Source organism: Hesperophylax consimilis, chromosome 11, assembly GCF_061612785.1.
Source record: "Hesperophylax consimilis isolate HC1 chromosome 11, BYU_Hcon_1.0, whole genome shotgun sequence".
In the NCBI taxonomy this organism is placed as follows: Eukaryota; Metazoa; Arthropoda; class Insecta; order Trichoptera; family Limnephilidae; genus Hesperophylax; species Hesperophylax consimilis.
This window is the reverse complement of record NC_142846.1, coordinates 4,656,073-4,678,184: the sequence shown is the minus strand read 5'-3', so window position 1 is coordinate 4,678,184 and position 22,112 is coordinate 4,656,073. Positions and strand designations below refer to the sequence as shown.

Here is a 22,112-nt window from a genome sequence, read left to right as displayed (position 1 = left end):
TCATAAGCTAAAAACGGATAGTTTTGAGACCTGCAACATTAAGGTTTATATTTCTTTATGTTTACAAGTTATAAGCCCTTGGCTTGTAATCATTCTGAGGTAACGCACAGAGGTCTTGAATCGAACCAACCGCCCAAAGTTCTCACATGTTGAGTAAATTTACGAAAATCGCGTCCTGGTCAGTTTCTCTATAAAATTATCAAAGCAGTTATTCATTTATTGTCAATTTTGGGTTATGACTTTTTTTATTTGAGCTTTCGTTTTCGAGAAAATCGAAGGTGGATTTATTTGGTAAATTTCTTAATTTTATATTTGATAGAATATCTATACATATTAATAACATCATTAATAAATTGACCTCGAGAAATAAAAGAAATTTTATTTTTTTATTTATATATTTGTTAAATTATTCTGTGTCATTTAGTACAACTAAACAATAATCTTTTTTCATTTATTCGTTACTTGAAGCATACCTTGTTTGGAGTATTTTTTCCGGCTGCCATGGATAAATCATAATATTGATCTACAAAGAGAAAAATAATATTGGTAATTTTTGGTTCAATTACCAAACGTGCCCTATGAAAAAACGTTCACTCTCCCACTTAGTCAGAGCGCGTAAAGACAATGAATTCTCTCACACACACTTGCATAAAGATGCCGCCAGTAAACAACATGACGTTAGTGCTAACCGTTAGGAAAAGGAACGCATGTTAAATGTTGAATTTTACAACTTTAAAAAAAATATGACACTTGAAAAAATACAATACGTCAAATTTACATGAAAAAAGAGAATTTGTGAGTATTTACTGTTTTTGTAGCTTCATAAGATTATTGCAATTGTTTAAGTGAGTCGGTATTCTACTTTTAGACCCATTAATGAAACATCTTGATGGCATTTTCGAAATATATACGCCGTAAAACAGGGAGCCTATAGCTTCACCGCCATCACCGGGGGCTTCCATCCCGGAATAAGTAAAAAACTGTGAAATGCGTTGAAAATTTGGTGCAAGATGAAGTATTTATTTAATTGTTAATATCCACAGATAGCATAACGATAATTAGAGGCCGTACTTCTACAGATGTGTGTATTATATACATATTTTAAATTAAAAATATAGTGTAAAGCCGTTATTAACGCGATAATCATACATCCAAGTTTTAAAAGTGGGTTGTATGGTGTATCAATGTTTTTATTTTTTATGGTCGAATGCCTACAACAACTACAAAAAAAAATAGGCAGACTGAAAAATAATAGTCCATTAATTGGTAACAAAGAATATGAAGTCTGAGAATGACATACGAAAGGTAGTATTAAGCCGTTTTAGAGAGCCGTTTTCCAGCAAATCACCATTCTGCCCTATAACCCACTCTTAAAACAAAATAATGGCACTAGATATGTTGATTTGCCAGATTTTAATAGCCAGATACTCACCAACCTTCCTATACCCAATTTCTTTAAATTTCCTAATGCCCCTCCCGTCCCCACCCCTCTTCAGCTTTAAAACATAATCCATTGGGTAAACCATAGTCGAAATGGCTTTTGTAAGTTGGTTTAAAAGTCATTCAATTGTAATTGTAAACAATTTACTCAGTTCTGATCATTTACTGTGAAGATTTCTTTGTTCATTGCTAAGTTCCGATAAGAGAGGGTCTAATAAAAATAGAAAACACTTAAATAACAACAACACTTAACTGCTATAACAATTCATTATTTATTCCAGACGGTAAAGGGATAAGTATATACGTCCAGTTTAGCCCGCCGAACAACCCCTAGAATTACCCTACAACCCCCAGTACAGACATATATTGCAAGTCCCTCTGGCTCAGATGCCCAAAGCCTCTTATTTACTTACCCCACTCAGCCTACAAGCAGACCTTATCTCACAAGCCAAGCTGCCTTAACCCGATAGGATATGGTACTCTTATGGGGTATATAGTCCATAGTCCATATTCTGTACAGTTGTATAATTTAGGCAGGGTCCCACAACTCCACAAATAAAACATTTTTTTTTAGTAAAGGCAATGGCATAAACTCATAAATATTACAGCAGATTTCTCTTAATTAATGAGTTTTGGTTGTTTTAAATTTGCATAACACAGCAATTATTTTAAGCCGGCAAAATCATTTCACTGATGATGTGTTATGGAGTTTTTAAACAAATCTATCTGACATACAGGATGTTAAGGGACGTACTTGATTTACTTTTACCAGTGATTCCTGACATTTTTAGGATTTAAAAATTCGAATGAAATTTTGGTCTGCGGTGATTTTTTTTATTTTTTTTATTTCCAAAATTTTTTTTTTTTAATTCTTCCACATATTGTCATTTGTCATTCAAGTAACCGCTCAACCCCTCACTTTAACCTTACATTTCCAATTCCCACTGATTTTCTATTTTTTTGTTGAAAAAAAAAAAAGCAAATATGTTACAAGATTTCAAAAATTTCATTAACATTTTTATTTTGACTCCAAACAATGCCAGGAATAACTACTGGTTAAAGTGAGTCAAGTACGTCTCATTTACACTGTAACTGTCTAACATTTACACGACACAAATTCACATGTCAAATCGAGCGTCATTAAACAATTAAACGGTTGTCCAAACTAAACTTGTCTAACATCAGTTCCAATTTTGAAAGTTAAAAAATCAATGAACTTTAATAATTTAATATATTACGCAGGATACAATTTAAAAATCACCGATAGCGAAAAATTGTAATTTTTATTAGAAAATTTAAAAGCAGGGACGTCTAGTGCAGCAAAAATAGAAAAAAAACATCATTTTGTGTAGAAGCGTCTGAATACAAAACATACAGAAAATGGGATAGATGACGAAGGAGTGTTTGGATTCGTAAATTTAGGTAAATGGATGGTGTGAAAATTATTACTGTCCCCTTGGGCATAAATAAGTGGAGGGGGGTACGCGGGAGACTAGACCCGGCAGGAATATAAGCTTTTCTTAGAAGAAGCCAACACTCCAAAGGTTATGGCGTCGCGTCGGGAAAATGGTTCCATGATAACTCAACACAGTAACAATACAACACACCTTTAAAAAGTGATATAAAATCTTTAAAAGCGATGAAAAATATTAACATATTATAAACCTTACATAACTAGTTTTTGTTTCATCACTTTTCATGACATTTTAAAGGTGAGTTGAATTGTCAATTTGATGAGTTATCCGGTCACCAATACAGTCTAGTAGTTCTGTGAACATAAATAATAAATCCAAACCAAAATTTCCTCTGAAGTAAAAAGATTTGTATGTAGGTACTTAAATACCTACCTATTTAATTATAAAACTTTTTTTTTCCATCCTTAGATAACTTATAAATTGTAACCTCAAATTGGAATATTTAATAATTGAACACTATATTAGCGAATCTTAAACTAGAATTCAAAACAGAAAAAACAGAAAAAGATTCGGTCACATCTAGGTCTTGAACCCAGGACTGTATATTTTTCTGATTCTTCTGTATAAAATATTCGGTTATAAAAGCTCATATAGTCTTTAATAATTTAGGTAATTCAAATATAGGTTTGTCCATTTTGTCCAAATATATATCACTATATCATTGACAATATATTTTCAAAAATAAATTAAAACAAACTAAAAATATTTATACAGCAAAAAGTATGTTAACTAAGTGGTAAGCAGAAAAAAAAACTAGTCTTTTGAATAATTATATCATATCTTCAATAATCCAGGAATTCGAGAAATTTCAATTCTAAAAATCATAACAAATTATGATAAGCAATAATTAATTTCTTGAAATATCCATATAAATTGAAAATATCTCCCGAGTAAAAATAAATGCCGCCGACGGGAATAGAACCCGTGCCTTCTGATGTCCACTGAGCTATGTCGGCTTATTTCCAACACGCCAAATATGTACTAGTACTTCAGACAACAATTACTGCTTATGATATTTTTTCACCTGTAAACAACCAACTTTATTTATTTTGTTATCCTTTTTTCTATGCATGAAACACCTTGTCTTATAAACATTAGTTTATTATTTTTAAAAAAATCTAAAATTCTTATTCCCACTGATATTGCTGAACCCTGTGAAGTGTACAGCACAGTGTAAGATCTCCGTTGTGCTCTTTGATATGCTGTGTTTTCAGTCACACGTCTCATAATTCTGACATGTTGATGGGGTACAGGTACCTCGCGTCCGACGTCTTCAAAAAAAATACAGGCCATAAACAGACGAGCCTGGGATATTTGGATAATGGAATGTTCACAGTAGGCGCCTGTCATCGTAGAAAAACTCCAGGGAATTATATAAGAAACTTCAAGGGGTATTTTCAGTCACACGAATTTCTCATTTTATGCGAACAATGATTCAATTTCACCATCTTTATTATTCAACAATCTGTGGAATAGGTTTATTTCAAGCTTATCTAAATGGTAATTTGTACAATACTTTAACTTGGATAATGTATAAAAGACGGTGAAAATTTTTAAATTAGCTTAATTTGAACAATTCATCAGAGATAAATTTCAAGAACTGTGAAAGTTTTATGTAAGTTCTGTTCGTTTCTATTTCGTCGTAGGTCGGTAGTTTCATAGTACTTCAATAGTAACAGAACTTGAATAGGACTTTCACAGAACTTGGATATGAACTTATAAATTTGATGAAGTATTCAAATTCCCCGAAACAACCCATCGGTATTGTAATTTTGTACTGTTTTGTTGAAGTATTAATTGAATTTGTTTTCAATAATGCAGAATTACGTGTATCACTGAGAGGTAATATAAAAAGCAGTTTTGTTTATAATTCCAATTCTAATCTCGTTCTCTGAATAAAACAATTGCAAAATATTGACACAACAAACAAACTGTCAGGCGCGAATTCACAGGGTTATTATTATTATATTAGGTAAACAGAACTTCAATTGAATTTTAATTTAGAAAAAATCAATTCTGTAAAGCATTTTTTACTACTAATATATCAATTTTAAACTGACCAATCTATGAAAAAAAAAACAGCAATTGATTATAATTTTTCCACAGAAAACGGAAGAAATTGAAAGAACATGAAAATTAAATTGTCGTAGAAAGTCAACGGAAATTGAATACCTATAAAAAAAAAACGTTTTGCTGATTCATAAAAGGCGTAACAGCTCGGATTCTTAAGCCCCCGCATATCCAATTTCTACAGATTTATAACAAGTTTCTCGTTAACTCTTTTAGTTTTAAGTTCCAAAAAAAACGTTATTTTTGAAGAAACCATCTTTACATTTGTTAAGCCGAAACGTTAATTATATGAATTCCCTCTAGAAACTGTAAAAATAATTTAAAACACGTTTTGTTCTGTTATTGAATATAAATGTATGAAAAAAATCGCAGTCTATCATTAAATATAACCTAAGCATTTGTCGAGAGATTTTTGCTCTTTTTCAAACAAGTCGTGTTTTATTAAATATTGTCACCATTTTCGCTTAGTAATGATCGTATTTTTTAATATTAGCGCGCTCCCTCTAACATTCGTATTTACATATCCTCCATTCAAATCATCTTTGAACATTTACTACAGGGCCTTAACCGTTTGATACTAATAATTATGACAGTACCTACCTAAGAAGGTACTATCATGCCTCTATCATAATATTTCATTTTTTGGTAGATTCTTACCTTCCAGTATTAAAACTCTTAATGGAAACCATTGCCAGGAATACAATGAGGTCACATCCTAATTTTTGTTTTAATTTTTAAGAAAATAAAAATATATTTAAGGAGTTTTTAATGGCTGTAAAATGAACTTTTCGAATTTTCATGACTTTTAAAGTGAACTTGGGTAAAACGTAAGCAGTGGCGTTTCGTGACACGTCGTGTGATGACATGAGACAAGATTTGGTACAAGTTAGGTCCTGGGTATCGATTCTCTAATCCAGGCCGCTCGCAATCGAAAGTACATTGGTCGACATTCTTATTTTTGAGTCTCATTGAAGGTACATACTTCAAAAGTCATTCCACTCAAACAACGAGTGAGTCGAACCACTCGTTGTTCGAGTGGAATGACTTTGTCGAGAATAGAGGCCATTTGCACGCTCTAATTAATATGATGCATTTATAAAAAACTGTTTCGATGTTTTGTTGTAGGAGACGACCTCATACTTGTATTAGTGTAACAACGAATTAAAACCGAGTCAAAAAAACTTCTCATAAATACGTATTTTTTTAAAATAATATACAGAATATTTACCCATATCTATGTCACTGGCAGTGAAAAATACCATCATATGTTTTTGAAATTCGTTTTGCCTATTTTATGAAATATTTCTAATAAAAATATGTTTTCTCTTGTTACAGTTTACGCCGTGATACGCGAGGGAGAATGCTGACACCATCAAATCAAGAAATAATACGGAAAAAACATATTTTTTTACAACCCAAGTATTTTGTTTACCTGCATAATTTAACAAATTTTTGAGAATTATTTATAAAACTTAAATTAGTTCTAAACGCGTCTTTAGCATCTAAGTTTATTTCTGCTAGTTATGAAATATTAATTTATTATTTTCTTCTCTTAAAACCAACCGGTTTATAAAATTTCAGCTAAAATAAATATCTTAAATATTACCAATGTAGCTTTATTATGACTATGTTGACCAGGATAATCAAGCGAAATCTGTAAAACTATTTTAATAAAAATGTAATTTTTTTAACTGAATGTATTATTATTTAACCCATTGAACGAATATGAAAAATAGTAAGCCTTCTAAATACTTACATAAATTTAAGAGGAAATGTTTGCAGGGTATTCTATTTAATTTAAACTAGCTTAGTTTTTTTGTCATTTTCACTGGAACTTTTTTTCTGAAGTCGAATGTTTATAACATTCTGTATGAAATAAACAAATTTATGAGTTTGCTAATTTATTAAGAATCACTTACAAAATGAATTAACAGATCACCCGATAAAGCTTTGAATAAATTACGAATATATTATCACAATGTCGGAACACGTGTTCAAGAAAATCCGAACATTTACCTACGCATTTCGTCGCAATATACTATCAAGGCAAGTGCACGTGCATTTTACTTGATAATATACCACGAAGATATGCGAAAATATTCGTATTTTCATGAACACGTGTTCCGACAATAACATGTTCGTAATTTACTTTTTTTTTTCAGGAAACCTGTTAATTCATCCGTTAACGCCTGCAATCCCGAATTACCAATTATTTGATATTTTTTAAAATAAATTACCAATACTAATTATTCTTGGTCTACCCGCATACATAATTTTGACTAATTATGATACTTGTTATGCACATAGTTGTTTGCGAAACATTGTATTCACTCACCTGTATTCCTTGCCTACATAGATTACCAACCCCGATATCCACCTCCCCAATAATAGACAAAATTAATGTCTGATAATTAATGATTACCTGTTTCATCAAAATCAACCCGATACCTCACTTTCAAACTGTAACAACTCAAATCAAGGTTCTGATATAATTTATGAGGAACAAGATTTTGGGCCAGTTTAACCCTAAGCGGTAGATAAATATAGATTTTGGGCCGGTTTAACCCTAAGCGGTAGATAAATATAGATTTTGGGCCGGTTTAACCGTAAGCGGTGGATAAATATAGATTTTGGTCCGGTTTAACCCTAAGCTGTGAATAAATATAGATTTTGGGCTGGTTTAACCCTAAGCTGTGGATAAATATAGATTTTGGGCTGGTTTAACCCTAAGCTGTGGATAAATATAGATTTTGGGCCGGTTTAACCATAAGCTGTGGATTAATATATCAAATTTTTGTAGAGTTTAGTGATTTTTAAGAATTTCTAAACATTATAAATGTAATTTTTTTCTACCACTAATAAGGTTTTTCTCAGTATTTTTGTGGTTGCCACCATATAGATCTAAAATAATTGTAATATTTCTGATTTCGCGTATGGTGGTGATTTATAATTATTTTTATGGTGTAGAACTGATAAATATTAAAAAAAACGCATTATTTCAAAATGATAAAAAACACTGTAATTCCAAAATAACCACAGATTTCCACTTGTTAAAACTAGTACATAACTGTAACAATTAGATATCGGAATCCTAATCATTTTTTTTGAAGTGAAACTTCTTTAGGCGCGTAATTCGGGGACGGAGTAAAACCGAGTCAGGATCGACACGAAAATCCGGGTACCCCCACCACCGCTCACCGTTCACTGTCCCTCTCTCACCATATGCGCTTGTTGAGGTGGGGGAGCCGCTCACGAACGTTCTCTCCCGACACGGGACAACAATCGATGCAGTTTTTGCACGATTCATTAAGGATTTAAGTGCTCATGTATATATCTCGCACTTTAGTTACCATAACCCAATTATCACGACATTAGGAAATGATATTCATGAAATTGACAATGAAAATGGCACATGATTGGTAAATTGTCATTGTAATTTCTTTGTAATTTTTAATTGTAATATTGTTATTTATGTAATATTGTATACTTGTGAATAAATTGAAAATTTTTGGAACTATACATTAATCGAACGTCATTCATCTATAAGAAAATATTAGAAAAAGCAAATCCATGCTTCGTCGTTGAATTATTTAACCTCTAATTTTCAAACTAACCTAAGAGAGAAAATAGAGATGATGAAATGAAAATAGAGAGAGAGGAATACTAGAAGTTTCACTTCTGTCTTGCGTAGGCTTGACACACCCACTTTTTTTTATTCTTTATTTTGGCTTTCACCCATTAAGAGATGTTTGCATACTTAAATCAAAACTGCAAATTTTAAGTTGTTACACTTTTGAACTGAGATATATATAACAGAGCAAAAAAGCATTTGTAATAAGATATGTAATTTTTTTATGTTTAACGACATCTCTGAATAAAAGTTGAAAGCACTTTAGTATCAAAAATATCCACAGGTGGTATATCAAATAAAATCAAATAAATATCAACAAGAAAAGTTTTATTAATTAATTTTTGTTTATACTTTTTTGTATCAATGTAGACCATGTCATAGGGCTAGTAATAATGAATATTTTATTTTATAATATAGTGTTATAAGAAATGTATTTTACTGAGATTTAGAAAATTTAAAATAAAATGTTTTCTTAGGACAACCTGACACCGTCACCTCCGGGACATTCGCCGTTGCTGATCTTGGAAAGAGCTGAAAATAAAAAAATAATAAAATTAGATATTTATGTAACCAATAAAATTTGACTTGCAGCATTGAAATATTGAGGTACAACAATTTTGTAATAAACAATATTACTATTTCATTATACATTCGACGAGCTACAAATACGTGACAAGTACGTAAAAAGTTTCACAATTTGTTTAAGGCGATGCACTACGTCGTGTAATATTTTGAATCGAGCCGCTATCAATAACACACCTTACGTAGATGGCTATAAGGCTTAAATTCCCGCTTAACACCATCCACATGTTGTGATTTATGGAAGAAAAAAACATAACCAAAAAGTGCATTTTATTTTATTTTGTGGATGTTCAGGCACAAATATTTAAATATTTTTCGATCATTTTATAAATGACTTAATTTGCCACATTATACAATAAAATCATAACCGAAAATGGGTTCGTAAGTAGTAGATTTTGAACCTTAAAGCAGTTTTCATAGGCCTTATACGTTATTTTTTCCGTGCTTATAAAAAGACTTCTAAAAAATACTCGATTATTTCAGAGGCAAGGATGTATTCTACTTGCAGTTTTTAATTAAAGCATCTGAAACATTTCTAGGCGACCAAATTTTCAAACCAAAAACACGTGATTTAGCATTACTACGTAGTGCATCGCCTTTTTTTATATCTACTCGATCGATTTTGGGCAATTTTTGGCAAATTTGCAAAAATTGCCCAAATTTTTTGTTTTGAGTGATTGCTCGCTATAATGTGTCAAATTTATAGAACCTAAAAATATTTGATAAATAGTGAAATGTAGGCGGATTCATTGGCTTTAAACCGCAGTATTCAGTTTCAAATGTAAATGTTTATGTAATAATATTTTGAGGATTGTATTATTTAACAAAATATGGTTATTGTATATATATGACACCAATAGCTCGAATGGAATATTTGAAGTTGAGTCTCACGGTGGATATTAGGATACATATATATTTGGTCAGGGCCGGCTCTAAACGGGCACAATTGAGGAGTCCGTTCCGGGCGTCGAATTATCGAGGCGCAAATGCGCCGAGGCAAACAACAGTTTAACACATCGGCTTTGAGATTGGTTTCGCAAAAACGACGCTACACAAAAATACAAATCGTCCTAATATTATTGATTACAGTGATCGCCGATCAACCTTAATATCCAAATAAAATATACCAACTATTATTGTATCTTTATTACTGTGTCATTATATACATTTTCGCGCCATTTGACTCAGAGCCGGCCCTGTATTAGGTAAAGGAAAGTCAAGGAAATAACATGCGATGTAAAGTTTCCATTTGAATACCACAACAACTGCAATCCCGAGAGTCGAGTACATCCATGAATTTTAAAACAGGTGAGAAGAAACAGAGTAATGTCGAATTTACGTGTGAATTAGATCTAACTTCTGGGAATTGAATTATTAAATAAAAATTTAAAAGTCAAATTACATGATTCTATATCCCTTGTTTCGCAATCTCCTACCAGCTGGTAAACAACATATTCATTATAACCCTTAAAATATAATTTACATATGCAAATAGTATGATGCTGAAGTTCTCAATTATTTAGATACTGGTAAATGTACAATTTCTCAAGGTTGCTAACACAACACCCTTTTATTACTTGGTTGTGTCAGGAAGTTCCTTTAAGAAAATTATTTACTGCGACGTATAAACGATTAATTATCAGCCCCGGGGAGAGATTTAATGAAATTGAAAACGTTCGTAACTTCCTCCGTGTGGAAAATGAGGTGTTAAGAGGAATTTCGGTCCTTTTCACATTAAACTTAAATTTGAATATATGCCAAAATACGCATAAAAAAAAATTATAGTAAAAAAAATATAACAAATATCTAGTAAGGTTATTTGCGAATTTGTTTATTTATTATAAAAGAAAGCCCATTAAAAAATTCTATTTAACAGGCAAATTTGGCAACTTTTTTTTATAATTATTTGAAATAAAAATACATTTTGCTGTGCTTACTATAGAAAAATGAAATAAAAATTCAATTTATTTAATAATCATTTCGATGTTTTAAATTCAGATTACAGATGACCGATTTACGTTGGAACACAAATATGTCATAAATATATTAAGAATTCTACCCAAAAATGCCTTATGTGAGGTTATATTTTTATTTTATTTTATATTTCACAGGAAATAGTGAAATATTATATTTTTATAATTAAATTAAAATCAAAAAAATTGGCCTGTAAAATCGTGAAAAATTAATTTACTTACTAGATACTTGAAAAAACAATTATTCAGTTTCCTTATATATTTTGGCCTCAAAAATTTTTTTTAACTTTTCTTTGAAAAATGCTGCGTAGCCGTTCCTCTTAAACCAATCCCAAGTTTATAGAAAACAACAAGCGTTGTGTTAATTTATCCTATAAACAAACACATATAGATAATGAAATAAATTAATGCTTTTTTGTTTGTGCCCCATAGACTCAAAAACTACTGGACCGATTTCACTGAAAAAAGTTTATTCTTATTAGTGTTAGGAGTGTTTAGAGAGACGGGTTTGAATTGTAGTAGAAGTGGGAGACGCCTGATGATGACTTAATTGCAATCTCTGCACTTTTTTAATAATAACAATATGGTATTCAATAGGGAATGGTGATAGTCGGGGACGTACAAGGAATAAATAGCATGATCAAGTGAAACAAAACTTTTAAAAAGATGAACTTTTTTGATATTTTAGAATGAAATTATTTCGACCTTAAAATTAGACCCAGTTTTCAGGTTCACTACAATTCACAAACTCAAAACTCTACCCCAAAACATCCATAACCTCGAGCAACAGTGGCTACAGGTTAACTAGAAATCAATTAATAAACTATTAATAATAAAGATTTCTGGAAGTGATTTTAACAAAAACAGATATTTAAAGAAATTTAATAAACTTATTTCGGAAGACCGAAGAAAAATTAATGAAATACCTCTTTTTCAAAGAAGAAGTATGTTGCAATCTGATATGTAATCCGATCTGACCCCTTCAAGAGTTTTGTAGTAAACAGAATGAATACAGAGGTTTTAAATAATTATCTAGTGGATGGACAGATGGCTTCCTTGGTCGAGGGGTAAGGCTTTCGATTAGCAAGTCAGAGATCGCGGGTTCAAATCCTGGCAGATGCAAGTAAATTTTATTTATTTATTTATTTCACAATTTACTCATAAAAAAAAATATTTTTTGTCCTGGTGAAAGATCAACATACAGAATTGAAACGTTGCTTCAAATGGCTTTGAGGCAACTTTGGCCGTTTGGTGACCAGATCTGAATATCTAGGTACTTCCTCTCCGCCATCTCCTTCCCCACCCCACTACCTTCAGCCTCATAACTTCCACCAACGATGGGGAAGCCGGAATCTCACTGGCTCCAGACGGTTTGGAACAGTTGGGATTCTTGTGCAGTTTCACAAATCAATAAAAAATAAAAATATTGTTTAGTCACCTTCATTCTTATCGCAATTGTAGTTGTTCATAACACAGAGGCTGCCGAAGGACAGTGACTTGGCGCCCTGCTTGCCGGCACACACGGGCTCGTACTTCTCTGCGTCACAGTTCCTCATGCAGCCCTTCTTCCTGGCTGCTTCCTTCTTGGCCTCCTTCAGGTCCTTGGCGGGGGAGGCCAGTGCTACGGCTACCAGGCACGCAACTGGAAGATACACATACAAAACATTAATGTAACTTCCTTCCCCTCTCGATCGTGTATTTAAAAAGCTTTTGAGTCACCGTGACGATAGTAAGTAGGTACCTAGATTTTGTTTATGCAAAGTCATTTACAAATCCAGTACCTTTTCAGTCACGGTGATGACAGTAATCTCGTAGATTTGGAACCTATATTTTGTTAGAGCAAAATCATTTACAAAGCCAGTATCTTTTCAGTCACGGTGACGAGAGTAATCGAGTAGGTACCTAGATTTTGTATGTGCAAAGTCATTTACAAAGCCAGTTTAGTCACGGTGCATTATGTGATGATCCTACCTTTCTAAATTTGTACCTACGTTAAAATAATGATGATTTTTTCTGTCTGATCTGTAGAATGTTGTAACATCCTAGTCATTGTCCTTCGATTTTCCTGAGCTGTTGGTGGCGCCCTTTAGAAGGCATACCTTAAAAGGAAACCCTAGCTAAGCCTTTCGATCCCCGTATGAAGTATACAGTAACAAGATCTTAAGTGTTATTTCCGCAATAATGCTCTTTTTCAGTGTTGTGTTATCTTTTTTGGTTTTGAAATTCATATGAAGGGGACTTCCCCTATATGAACGAGCTATTAATGCATATATTTGTGGTAATCCAGTTTCGTTTAAATTAGAGTGAGTGATCTCTTTACCATTGAAATTTTTAAAACTTTTTTATAAAACCGAGCGCTTAACCTACTCTCGTCTCTTGTATTTTCTTTTAATCTTTCCGACCTTAAATAAATCATGAAATAGTTCCGTTACTGCACAAATTAGTATAGTATAGTACCGACATGCATAAAGTGTCTTCGGGTTTTCGGGGAATTCCCTGCCATCTCAGCTTCGGGGTCGCCTCCATCTGTTTTAATATACATTAGTTTTGTTACTCGACATTTAATCTTTTTAAAGGGAAGGAGTGAGAGGGGGGGAGAGAGAAAGAGGAGGAAGGAGAAGGGGTAAACTATATGAATGAAATATTTTTCAAACTAACTAAAATGTGCCATATATGTCGGTGAACAAAAAGGGACCGCCTAATCAATGTCGGTACTGTCGCTAAGTAAGCTTCACTATTCAAAAAAGTCTTAATCACTCTGTTTATTACACTGTAAAACAACACACAAATCAGGATCAGAATAACAATGAGTATCAACACCAATCGCCGCCATTTTTAAACTGCAGTTGCTCGATAGCATTGAATTGATCACGTGACACCTTAAAATCCGTTGTGCGCCAAGGCCTGTACTCTAGTCGGCCTCGATTTTTGTTTAGTAACCTTACGAGCTAAAAGGGCTCAATTCCTTATTTTTTTTTTAAATGCATGGTAGATACTCTTTGTGATAAATTTAAATTGGTTTAAGTTGACCTTTGCTAGGAGATGCATAAAAAAGACGCATGGACAGTGTGCAATCAAAGGAAACCAATTGCATTTGTTGTAAAAAGTTTATTCAATTGAGTTTATATACCCAGCCCCGGCCCTGAACCAAACCCTGTCTGGCACTAGTAAAAAAACTCCAGCGAACTGTTCCAATTGCGTTTGCACAGGGCCGGCCCTGTATATAGGTATATTATACATCTTGATGATAATTTAAATGATTGGATAAATTTTATACCATCTTAAATTTACTGTTTTCCGAATATAATATTGTGATGTATGGTAATAAGTTGGGTATTTAAGTGATAGATGGCACTAGTCAGAAAGCTTACTCCAGAGTCCGACAGATGTCGCTAGAGTGTAGCAATTGCCTGAGGGGTATCCTTGTCAGACTTCAAGCTTCTAGAAACAGAGAATTACCGACCCTCGGGTAATGAACAGTGAAGATAAATCCAGACTTATATTTATTGTAACGTAAATACAAGTAATTATTGTAAAAAAACCTTTTACTTTTTCAAAGAGTTCTCAACACAGAAATTTGCAAGTAAGCAGAGATATAACAAATATCATAATCATCATCATCACTTTTGGCTCTACAACCCCTGGTGGGTCTTGGCCTCCTCAAGAGTCTTCCTCCACCCATCTCGGTCCCGCGCCAGCTCTCTCCAGTTTCGAAGCTCCAAGGCAGACAAATCTTTGAGGACGTTGTCGCTCCATCTTAACCTTGGCCTTCCCAGGCTCCTTCTCCTTATCGGTCTTGAGCTCAGCAGGGACTTTGGTTCTTGATGCTCGGTCATTCTCTCCACATGACCTAGCCACCGAAGTCTTCCCAGTTTTATGAACTTTGTGACGTTTAGCTCCTTAAACAAAGTATAGAGCTCATTGTTATAACGTCTGTGCCAAAATCCATTTTCTAGAACCGGTCCGAAGATGCGCCTCAAAATTTTCCTTTCAAAAACATCCAGTGCTCGCTCATTCTTCTTAGTTAGAACCCACGTCTCGGCTGCGTACGTAAGCACTGGTCTAATTAGTGTTTTGTACACTAATACCTTGGTGGTTCTGGAACAAATATCAATCCAAATATAACTGCGAAAGGGGTTGTTAGCCAATCACAATAAAATGAGCGATCACCCGGAGTGAGGAAGTCTGTAATAATTGTTTTCTTCTCTTTTATCCGGTGTAGGTGTAGTTGAATGGCCTTAAAATCGGCTAGAGGACGGCTTAACTATACCACGCTGAACTGGCGCGTAAGAATCTAATAAGCCAGAGAGTATTAAGTCCCTTTTGCAAAAGCTAATTATGGTAGGTTAATTTAACAAAATAAATTCACTAAGAAATCTTTGTCAACGAGAAAGATAAACAATCTATGTTGACATATTGGCAATTAACTTGTCGCTGAAAACAATTGGAATTGTGAATTTATTGAATGCTTCAACAGCTTTATGAAAGCTTTTAAGTACCACAGTTTTAATTGGGTTTCAGTGGTGAGGTGGCCTATCTAGCCCGTTGAAGGATGCTGAGTTATATTTAACCATATTAAGATTGGTAAGGAGTTTTAAGTCACCAATGAATTTACTGTAGTTTGTTATAAACCAAGTGATTAAATTGAAAAAAATGCATGGTGTATATCTAAGCATTATTTTTTAAGAGCTCAGAAGTGTTTTTTTTTTGTGTAATTACCCCACAAGGGTCGCAACTTCTCAAAGCTAGTGGTATAATGGCAGCACCAGTAGGGGTATGTCGTAACAATAAGGCAACACAATCAACTTCATCGATTATATCGTTAATATTTCCAGTTTATTCTAGAGATTTGATAGGGAAAATTCAACCGTAGCTCTGTCCAATGCGAAGGGCCGAGCGTCGCATATTTGTGTGCATGGTTTCTTCTCTTACGTCGTTAAGATTCAGATGTTATTTTTAGGGTATTGTCTCTTCTTAAAAGAATTAGGAAGGAGAAGGACAATGGCAAGGGAAAGGCTGTAATGTGCGTTTTTAGTCCATTTAGATCAGACCAGATCTAAATCCATTGCAATCAACTTGCCTTTTTAAATATTGGCCTTTCACCAGACTGAGATTCTTTATCACAGAAGTTGTCAGACAGAGTTCAAATACATGCAGGTCTTCGGGTTTCTTTTGTGTTTTCCATATCAGTCTTCGTTGAAGTTGAATAAATAACAAACAACTAACAACTTTGATAAAAGTTCTTACAAAGGAAAATCGCATATGCACCGGTGGAAAGCGGAAACAAATTTAATTTCCTACCATTATTTATATTTTAAACAAGAAACTTCGTTCTTCAAATACATTTTCTATTCTATATGAAAATGTAATGAATATCTTATTTCTTTGTTTTATAAAATTTATAGAAAAACTGTTCTATTTTGTAAAGTAAATCTTTAAAGTTTGCATCGTAAACATCGTGAGCGAGAAGTTAAGATCCTCATTACAATCTAGATATCGCAAGTTCAAATCCCTAAGCTCTAACAGCACAGCATTTTGGACTATAATATGGCAGCAAATACTATACAAATCACAAGTACGCACAATTAAAACAGGTCAAACTACTGGCAAAAACTTAACCGAACAGACTGTATTTTTATATTCAGTATAAGCCTTTTAACAACTTATTTCTATGACATTAAGGACACTTTACAAAACATCTAAAACTTATTATTTGTAGTATTTAGGCATAACCCACGAAAAGCAGCAACAATGTTCTTCTTCTTCTGAGCTTCTTTAACATCTGTCGGTAATTCATTAAAAATCTTAAATCCTTTAAAATACAGATTATTTTGGGTTCCAGACAAATTTGTTTTTGGAAGTCTAAAATCTCGGTAGTTTCTCGTGGGGTAGCAATGTACACTAAATAATGTATCTTTCAATCTCATTATTAAAATAAAGTTTATGAATTCAAATGGTATAAGTTTTGTTAAGGACGATATGATGGCCTCAGTGATCGCGGGATAACCAATTTGATTTGATTAATTTATGTTATTTCATAATTTATTCATTTAAATAATATATAGTGTACTTGTGGCACGATCCAGAGTGTAAAATACTCTCAGTATAAATACTTATCAGACCACAATTCAGAATTGAAACGTTGCGTGAAATGGATTTAACCGTGTTTGGTGACCAGATCTAAATAGTCAGGTACTCCCCCATCTTCCACTTCCCCAACTTCTTCCCCTGCCTTCTACCTTCAACCTTTCAACATACCCCAATTGGGGTAGCCATAGTCCCACTGGCTTCAGACGATTGGAGCATTTGAGGTATTCAAATACAACAAAAACCATAAAAAACGTGATCTATAGTCGTCACAGTGACAATGGCGGCTCGTGAGTTTTGGGTGTACTAGAGTGCTAATATTACAAAAATGGTATTTTTAATATTGCAGATGAAAACGATTTTTCTTTTTTTTTCGAAGATTCAATTTTTTGTATGAAGATTTTCCGTAAATCCATGCGGCGCACGGCCAAACTTAAATATTCTGAAAATCTTCAAAAATCGTATTTTCCGAAAAAAAATCGTTTTGAGCTACAAAAACATCAATAATGCCATTTTTGTAATATTAGCCCTCTAGTACACCCAAAAGTCACGAGCAACTACTGCACACTGACTGAAATGGTGTTGATTTTGTAAAAACGCTGGCGCGCATAACAGTTTCGAAGGCAAATCATTTTAAAGAAGGCGAATTTAATGTATTAATGCACACCGATTGTGTTTTAAACTAGTTACTTAAAATTATTTGGAATGCCACTCACAGTCTCCTCTTACGCTGCAGAAGTCCTATAGCACAGTACACCGTCACATCCTTGTTATACTATGGTTGATAGGCTGTACCACTATTATTATGAGGTCCTGAGATTATTCGTACAATGACACTCCGAGATTGAATAGTTTATTGTTAACCGAATGGATGTGTGTTTACTAATTGCGAGGGAGATCAAACTAATACACCGGCTTTTATACCACTATATTATATCTGTCTCGCTCGACACTGATGGAGTCAAACATTTGACTTTATTGTCCTACGATCTAAAATATGATTTTGCTGTAAAATCGATTAGAACTGAAAATTTACCGGGCATGATACTAAAGGTAGTTCTAGGTTATAGGTTCAGTAAATTTCCCCCGGGACAGCATTAATACATTAATGCATAAGGACACTTTGAGTTTTTGTGCAAGTCACGGGTACTGCAACCTGCAACCAATGCGAAAGCCAGTTTTCTCTCGCGGGTGTCGTAAATAAAATCCCACATTGTAAAATTACCTCATTTCCACGCCTCTCTTTTTCGTTTTCCTTTTGTGTCGACAACATAAATCATTCAACCAGTTTATGAGTAAAGTTACTATTTCATTAAAGTGATATTATGTTAGTAAACGGGACTACCAATGGTATTACAGGGAACCACTGAAAAGATAAAAGAATAGATGTGTTTTCTTTACCGACTTTGAGTCGTACACGGAAAAATTGACTAATATTAAAAACTGCGAGTTTATTAAGAATCTCTTCAAAGTATTCATTATCTGGTATAAAACTAAATTTCAAGCCCTTAATTAATGAATTGACAGGTTTCTTAATAAATTTTTTAAATTTAATTTTTGATATAATACGAATATATTGTTACGATATCCTAACATGTGTTATAATATATATATATTTTTTAGTTTATATCAGCTATATCAGCGTTTTTGATTTTTGTTTTAGGATATATCAGCGTTTTTGATCAGTGAGTAGCGCACGAATGCTGATGAGTCACAACACAAATGCTACAAATCATCTGGAGCCAGTGAGACTATGGCATTACAATACCTTCGGAGGCAAAATATTTGTGTATATGTTTCACTCAAAATAATCTTAGGAATTACTGATTAAAGTAAGTCAGATACGCAGAGGCGGATTTGCAGTCTTGGCCGCCCTAGGCCCCAGACCATGTAGCCGCCCCTTTCTCAGTACCTATCATATTGACCAGGAGTATCCAAACTTTTCAGTAAGTTCCTAGGGTCAAAACCGTTTTAATTTTCCTGCCATTATCATTCATGGTTCATGAGGTGAGATTTGTCCAGGTCTTGGCGGCGGATACGTCTGCCCACCTGCTGCGTGGCGGGCCGGATCGAGAGAGACTGGGTGAGGGAGGCCTTTTGACCTTTCCAGCCGGACTATCTTGACCCATCGCCTTGCCCCGCAGTTGAAGGGATGTATTCATACGTATGTCACTCCTGGACACACTAATCCCCAGATTCCTACCCACCCACCCCTCATACATTTTCCTTTTCAGAACTTCCTATCCTTCCCTTCCTTAAAAAGACCCTCCACACAGCATCACCTAAGATGACATAGGTCGTGAGGGAAAATATTTTCCTCAAAGCCTCCTGTGTGGAATTAATGTAAAAAAAACGCTTGCTAAATTCGCTAGTTCAATTGCTGTATAATTGTCGATTGTCGCAGGCCGGATTGATGACATTGGCGGGCCGTTGTTTGGAGACCCCTGATATAGACTATGGACATTCATTATTACTTTATTGACAACTTTTATCGAAATCGATTCAGAAATTTAGTTAACTATAATAGCTGCTAGTTTGTAATACTTTCTTAGGTTTCAAGGATTTGAATAAAACATTTAAAACAGTTTTAGGTTTAATTTATTTAACTAGTTTCAGGTTTATTCTCATACAATAATATTTAAGTGTTTCACAGTTACAATTAGGGTTGCCAGATACGGGCTGGATAAAAAGTTATTACTAAGTCTCCAAACAAATAAAAGAAATCAGCACCCTTTTACATAAAAATCAACTTAAGGTACATATTCGAATATAATAACTAAACTTAAAATACAAATTAAAACGTTGGTAAAAAAATTTACGTAAAACAATTATTGTAATTATTTAAAACATTTTCTTGGCCAGCCGTTTATTTTAACACGGAGCTATTGCAAATTGCAATGCTTTATCTATTTTGACCATAGCGATCACAAATCCGAACTCGGTAGGCTACTTTAGAACAATGCTAAAAAGAAATAAAAATCCTTTGCCTCTTAATCCTATTCCTACGTTCCTCCACCCCCCCCCCCTTTTTCATAGATTTTAACTAAAAATATATATATTTTTATTTTTTAAAGAAAATACCTTTATAATGTCACACTTTATTATTCACTATCATCAGTGGAAAGTTCATAATTGGCATAAATAACATCTTATTATTGTATTATTTTATAATCTCTGATTTATTTATTTATTATAGCTTTTGTAAAGTGATTAAGAGCGTGTTCACAAAGAGCTATAATATGCGTGGGATGGCGTATTTCGGCATATCGCTCGCCGTACATTTCAAATTGGAAAGTATGGCGATATATATAAAATATAATATGTTATAGCTCGGTGTGTGAACACGCTATTATGCTAACAATACCTAACGCGGTTCAGTCACTAGCGCAACTGAATCACGGTAGGAATTGGAAATACGCGAGCGGGCGAGCGACGGAGCATGATAGGTGTGGCGAGGGCGGCTGCGGGGCGTGGGGGCGCGCTGTGTGCTGTGTGTGAACACGCTCTTGCATATCACTATTTCGTACGTAGAAAATTTAGGTACTTAGGAATTAATTTCTTGTTATCATCTGTGACTTTTTTGTCACAATTGGCCGCCCCTAAATCTGGACGCCCTAGGCCCGGGCCTACATAGGCCTAAGGGCAAATCCGCCTCTGCAGATACGTCTCATAACAAAAGGTTTCACAGGGAATCGCCTCAATTCTGAGGTGAAGGAATTACAATCTTCCCGAGCGACAGCAATATAAGGTGGGAAAAGTTTGTATTTTTCATGAAAAGCTCGCGTGAGCTTTGTATAGGGAAAGCTTTATGGATGTTATTGAACTCACGTCCACAATAAAGCTCTATTTCAAATCGGTTTGCTTTTCGCCTATTCTACCATCGATTCCGAAGTAATAAGCTTTATTGTACGAAGTAAAATACGTTTAATTCTTTTGTTTTTTGGTGGCTTCTTAGAACGAAATAATACCGTTACTGCAATTGTATGCTTTAAATTAAACAAAACTTTTCATTATTGATGATTTATTTTGCTTATTGTACTTATGCACAAGTAGGCAGCATTTTTTTCTTCGTATAAACAAATTAATCATACATTATTTCCTCTATTGCAAACGGTTCTAGCATTTTTTGTCCAAAATTTCAAGAAATCTTGTTATGTAATCAATTAATTTTAGTTATTTTAAATGCAACACTTTCTGAAACCATACTGAAAATCAACAGTGTACTTTTTTAGTTGGTTCATTTAGTAAGTATTTAAAAAAAATATTATTTGGTAATGTGAGCCTCACCTTTCCCGAGCCGAGGCCCCCATTTTAAAATTTTATGTGATAAAATAAGTATGCAAACAAAATGAACTGCATTGAAATTAAGTTGAATTAAACAAATTTAAATAAAGAAAATAAAATAATAACTAACGCATCTTCTATGCTGGGTTTTATAATCCGTTCCTGAAAACAATTCAATGATATACTACATTCAAAATACTGTATTTCTCATACGTTCGTAGTATCAAAATTGATTTTTAATGTACTTTAATTTCCGCTCTTTCCGTTCTCATATTAGTAATGAAGACTCTGAAAAGTTCTGTAATATATAGACGTTAACTTGCCGAAGAAATATAGCAGATTCCACATAATTACACATAACTTAATTGCTAGTCCTGATCTTCTTCAACGCCTATTATTCCACGTTCCTAATCGCAACAGCATAGAGTCGCTTACTTTTAATCTCCCTCTTTGCAAGATCAATTCCAAACAAAAATCATTTATCTACAGATCCACACACTCATTTAACTTAAATTATTACCATATTAATATGTTCAACTCGATTTTACGCGACATAAAACAAAAACCCAC

At 33.6% G+C, this 22,112-nt stretch overlaps 2 protein-coding genes across 2 annotated transcripts in view; one reads left to right on the top strand and one right to left on the bottom strand.

Moving 5' to 3' along the window:
• The window catches only part of LOC149419676 (uncharacterized), a 70,725-nt gene extending 64,066 nt beyond the window's left edge, over nt 1-6,659 (top strand). The window contains exon 3 of the mRNA XM_089636981.1: nt 6,321-6,659. Coding sequence (XP_089493107.1) covers nt 6,321-6,352 — 32 coding nt within the window. The 3' untranslated portion in view covers nt 6,353-6,659. The remainder of the gene's footprint in view (nt 1-6,320) is intronic.
• A 2,267-nt stretch (nt 6,660-8,926) lies between these two features.
• LOC149419675 (protein pegasus-like) overlaps nt 8,927-22,112 on the bottom strand; it is a 40,099-nt gene continuing 26,913 nt past the window's right edge. The window contains exons 2-3 of the mRNA XM_089636980.1: nt 12,610-12,813; nt 8,927-9,147 (exon numbers count right to left, since the gene is read on the bottom strand). Of these exons, the coding sequence (XP_089493106.1) occupies nt 9,089-9,147; nt 12,610-12,813 (263 nt within the window). The 3' untranslated portion in view covers nt 8,927-9,088. The remainder of the gene's footprint in view (nt 9,148-12,609; nt 12,814-22,112) is intronic.